This window comes from Idiotropiscis lumnitzeri, chromosome 14 (assembly GCF_059441095.1).
Source record: "Idiotropiscis lumnitzeri isolate Australia: NSW breed Sydney's pygmy pipehorse chromosome 14, RoL_Ilum_1.0, whole genome shotgun sequence".
Taxonomy (NCBI): Eukaryota; Metazoa; Chordata; class Actinopteri; order Syngnathiformes; family Syngnathidae; genus Idiotropiscis; species Idiotropiscis lumnitzeri.
The window spans coordinates 19,232,826-19,238,175 of record NC_142404.1 but is presented as its reverse complement, the minus strand read 5'-3'; the positions used below and the strand labels follow the sequence as shown (position 1 = coordinate 19,238,175).

General features: G+C 45.4%; 1 protein-coding gene across 1 annotated transcript; it reads right to left on the bottom strand.

Annotated features, from left to right (window-relative positions):
* Nucleotides 1-2,578: 2,578 nt before the first annotated feature.
* On the bottom strand, nt 2,579-4,251 carry LOC148323904 (C-X-C chemokine receptor type 2-like). The gene is made up of 2 exons (XM_088315108.1): nt 4,202-4,251; nt 2,579-3,670 (listed from the first exon to the last, which is right to left on the bottom strand). Exons 1-2 carry the CDS (start codon nt 4,203-4,205, stop codon nt 2,601-2,603), a joined length of 1,074 nt encoding a protein of 357 aa, XP_088171234.1. The 5' UTR covers nt 4,206-4,251; the 3' UTR covers nt 2,579-2,600.
* Between the last annotated feature and the right edge of the window lie 1,099 nt (nt 4,252-5,350).

Below are 5,350 nucleotides of genomic sequence, written 5' to 3'. Positions count from 1 at the left end.
TCTCACTTGTGGCTGTGACAATAATTCACTTGTAGATTTTGGAGACACCTGACATCCACATTTTTGAGTCTCTCAAATGTCCTTGTTGCTGAAGTAATAAACCTCCCCCCCAAAAAAAAAGGTTACCTGGTGAATCAGGAGAAGGCGCAAGGTGCCGCAGGGGTATATTTAGCGTGAGACCCCTTGGATCATGTTGCATTAACGGCTCCTTGGACTTGTGTCCCTTGCAAGTGACGACTGGGGCTTTTTTCTTCTTCCCTTGCTCTTGAGCTCTCGCTCACCGTTCCCGGCGAGTGTGAATCCTCTCAAAGTTTTCCTTCACTAGCCTGCCAGTCTGACTTGGTTTCCGCTGTTGAGTATCAAGCCACTGTCCAGTGGGTTGGACGGTGTCCCCCGCCTTCCTTTTCCCATGAGCTAATCCACCCCGTGCATGATCCCCCACCGACCACCCCCCAGCCTACCGCCACTGCCGCCAGTTTGTACGGGGAAATGACAGTCATGGGCCCAGCAAGCCTTACAATGGCAGCTGCCACCGGCGAAGGGTCCCGCCCCCTTTGTCATATTTAGCCAGCCTAGGGTCAGTAGAACATGTGAGGTGGTGCAACAACCCAAACTTGGCAGAGTGGAGGGGTGATGCGTACAGCACAGCTAGCGCATTTACGGTGGTCATGTTGTGTTATAAAGAGGTTATTACATTGCTAATTCTGAGCACAGCACAACTTTGAAAACAAACGAGGGAAAAGTACAAATAACACCATTTTAAAATCTTTCTCCACTGTAATGAATGGAAATTCAATTGATTTGTTGTAGTTACAATTTGGAATTGACTCATTCTCTACCAGAAAAAAAAAATGGGTCTTTGACGTCTTTAGACGTCAATGTCAGTAAATGAGTTAGTAATTAGAATAAAAAGAATGTTCTTTTGAATTCATCAGCAATCGGAAGATGATCAAACTTGTTATTTACACGGTCAAAGTCTTCATATACGTGTGTGAAGTGTTCATGTTTCGCCTCTCAAGTATATCATGTGGTTCCAAGATTATTTCCATTCCCCGGTTGTCATGGAAACAATTCAGTCAGCCTTAGAATCATTTCATACGCTGAATTGGAGCAAACACACACACACACACACAAAAGGCATTTATGAGGAATTTAATTTCAAGAGTTTGTTTTCTTTCTCCTTTTTAATGAAGCCTAATAAAAACTTTCCAAATCAAAAATAATAATAAATAAATACATCAGGCCTCACTCGTGCATGCGGTTGAACTTGGGGGGTGTTCCCTTGGAGGACGGAATCAAGCTCATTCCGTCTCTTCTTTATAATTAAACTCGTTGGTTCTTTTATGTTTCGACGGCAGTTTTCAGAGAAAGAAATGTCAGGTGAATATAAACCTAAAAATAAAAAAACTGTTTGAGCTAAAAGAACCAACCTGTTTAATTGGCTTGGATGTTAATCAAACAATCAAGGATCACTGCATTCAAAGTGCAAACTTAAAACACAATGAGACCAAGTAGAAAAAGGAAAAGCTCAATTTGTCTTGAGATGTCACAAAACATCCTGTTTTGTCATCATGTTGACATGCATGTGGCAAAACTTGAGAAACATTTTTTCTCACATTTCTCTCCCAACAGAAGGAGGATGTACATTGACACCTCGTACTTTTTCTTCCTTTGCATCATCCCTTGTTTTTTTCTTCAAAAGGTGTTGTTGAAATATGTCTTTGTTTCACAATTACAGAGCCTTTAATGAACTTCTTAGGCGACGCTAGACGAGGAAAATCATTTCAAAATCAACTTTTGGGATCTCGTTGGATGACGAACATATGCAAAATGAAAACCGTCGTTGAACTGGGATGAATAAAAACAATGCACAAGGATTCAGAATAATTCCCAGGCGTCTTATTAAAAAGCTGCTGACATTTGTCTTTCAAAATACACCAAAGGAAAAAAAAAATAGAAATTTGAAATCGATCATGAGGTGTTTCGTGCAAACACAGATTTTGCCTTTCTCATGACTTTTCAAGCCAAAAGTGACTTGCAACAAATCAAGCAACTTTTTTGGTGGTGTTATCTGAGACTTTTTCCGCGTCCAGACTGCAAAAGAATGTCAGTGGATAATTGGACCAGCTCTCCTCTCACCCCAGCATGAAATGAGCACCCAATAAAGATTTGGTATTTTCATTTTTTTTCAGCACTTCATCACAAAACCAGCAAGTTACACATTTCTCAAAAAGTGTCACATTGCCAAAAACTCTTTGACAACTTAGTTGACAGTTCGAGTATGTGCCGGTTGTCAGAGGCGAGGTAAAACCTTTGACGCAATCGTGCCTCTGTGTTGAAGCTTGAAAATGACCCGACTGCTGCCGGACGAGCTGCAAAGTCGTCGGTGGAGAAAGTTGGTTTCATGTCAATTAACGGGCGGTTCGCTCACAGACACATTTGCGGAAAAACACATTTCACGTCAACCAACAATTTGTATGCAAGCATTTCAAATTTTCCTCAAAATGTGTCATTTAAACCCAAAGACTGATGCTAAAAAAGTAGAAGACAGAAATTAAAATACCAGAGTATTTACAAAATTTCCAAACCGCCGGCAAGCGTCACATGAACGTTGACGTGACCTCGGACGAGAGCGAAGACCTGCTGGTCCTCGACACCGACGTTCTCTCCAGGACGCCCACTTTCCTCATGAGCTGCTGCAACCTCTTCCTGAACTTCTCTCCCACAAAGGCGTAGAGAACCGGGTTGACGCAGCTGTGCAGCAGGCCCAGGCTGTGCGTGGCCAGCATGGCCCGATCCACCGCCATCCGGGCGGGGCAGTCGTACTGCACGATCTTGGCGCGGAAGAAGGTGTCCGTCATCACGGCGAAGTGGTACGGCGTCCAGCACAGCAGGAAGGCCGCCACCACAAACACGATGACCCGCATGGCCCGCTGCCTCTGGAAGCCGCCTCGGATGCGAAAGAGGCGCTGGATGGTGACGCCGTAGCAGGGCAGCATGACGGCCAGCGGGACGACGAAACCGAGAGAGTGGCGGAGGACTCTGGTGGCCAGGCGCCACTCGTCGGCGCTGCTCGGGTCGTAGTACTCGGCGCACACTAAGTGACCAGAGGACGAAAAGGACGAGTACAGGAGTCCCGGCAAGGACAGGAAGGCTCCGACGGTCCAGACGGCGGCGCAGATTCCCCAGCTCACCCGCCGCCGGTTGGACCTGCGGGCCTCCATGGCTCGAACGATGACCGTGTATCGGTCCATGCTGATGCACGTCAGGAAGAGGATGCTGGAGTAGAAGCTGAGCTCTTGGACGATGGTGATGATTTTGCACAGTCCGTCTCCAAACACCCAACCCTTGGAGACGGAGGTGGCCCAGAACGGGAGCGTGATCGCCAGCAGCAGGTCGGCCGCGGCCAGGTGCAGGAGATAGAGGTCCGAAGGTGGGAGCGCCTGCTTGCTCAGACCGATCACGAGGCCCACCACCAGGTTCCCGGGAATGGCCAGAAGGAAAATGGCGATGTAAAAGACGCTGACAAAAATGGCGGCGGCGGCCGGGATGGCGAACGGGCTGCAGGGTTGCGTCTCGGGGTTTACGATGAAGTCCGTGTAGTTGTAAGTGAAGTTGAGTTCATCGTACGCCGAGCCGAAGTCGATGGTGTAGGACAACGAGCTTAGATCTGAAGGAGAAATGGAGAAAAACTAACTCAATAGCCAACTCTTTTCAAGTCGGAGCCTGTCGCAGTTGACTTGCCTTCTGGTCCAAACTTTCACGTGCAGAAAAATGGACGCATGCAAGGAAGGGCTGCTTTGAAATTCTTTGACTCGGGCAATTATTCATTGTTGTTATGTTGTAGTTATTTTGGGAAAAATGTAGTTCAATACGGAACATTTTTTTGTTAAAGGTGATAAGGCAAAAAGTTTTGGATTTTCATGATTTTTGGGGTGGCCTCTGCCCCGTCGTCCACGAAACTAGATGCACCCCTGCACTGATCCTGAAGCAAAACAAACGCAAAATGAAGTAAGCTGAGCATTTGGAAATCGCTTCATTGAGGAGCTCATCATCGGCCAAAGGCGGAAGACTTGAAATTGAAACTTTATTCAACACATTATTGTTGTTATTATTATTCTTATTATTATTTGTCATTTCGTAGTTCAAGTAACAATAAGTTAGTGTCACCGGTATCAAATTTGAAGAAATTGTTACTTACTCATGTTTGTGTCTGGTCCTCAGCCCGTCTTCGTTGTGCTTCGGTCAATGTAGTTTTGGGATTTCACTTCTTGGGCTTCTCTTCCACCCAAAAAAAAAAAAAAAAAACACTTCCCCCTTTGAGACGCGGGCCATATGTTTTGTCATAAGATGTACACCATCACATTGTGGACGTAAAAGAGAAATTGTGAGTTTACAAAACATTTGATGAGTCATAAAAATACTGATTGGACAAATATTCAGAAAATACAGATGTGGACAAAGTTAAACTTAGGGGCCCCTACACCAACTTTTGGGCTATTTTGTTGCCACGCGCCACGCTTTTTTTAAAAAGTTTGACGTGTGTGTGTGTGTGTGTGTGTGTGTGTGGGAGTGTGCGTGCGTGGGGGTGTGCGCGCCGGTGTGTGTGTGTGTGTAAACAAAACAATCTGAAAGTGAAGTGCACAGGAATACTTTGTCAAATTAGCCTCGGGTTAGAAGTTTTGTACGGCTACTACATTTTGGCGGAACACCGGGCGTGCGGCCTTAAGACATTTGTGTGCGTCCTTTTGTAACTGACACGGCCTTCCAATATTGCAAAGTTGAGCGAAACGGGTGTTAGGTTCTGATATTTATTTCAATGGTTTGCTACTGAATGTGTGCTTTTTTTATAGGGTTGGATTTCAGGACCAGTACATGTTACAACACACATTTTCAGCAGGATACACTCAGTTGAAAAAAATAAATGGTGCGTCTTGGGGAAGGTCTAAGCTCGAGCCAGTTGTCATCAGTCGATGTGTTGATGTGTAACCTCTAAGGAGCATTTTAATAGGTTCACACGTTTCATATAACGTGCTCTGAAACAAGAGGAAAGAAAAACTGAAAGTCAACTCCTCGTTGATTCTGGTGAAGCTGACCACCAACAGGCCACAAGTGGTACTGCAACACATTTCAGAAAGTGGACAACCGTTTGTTCGAAGCACGCAGGAGGCGCTGCAGTCGTGTTCCCATTTCACCGGCCGGTTTTGTTTTTAAGGAGCTCGAGTTTCATAAAAAAAATCCCATATGCAGCTCAAGAGATTTTTTTTTTTTTACACAATCATTGCATCGAAAAGGTGCGAGCGCCATGTGCAGCCGTGCAGTGTCATCACGCAATGAAATTGCAATGCTT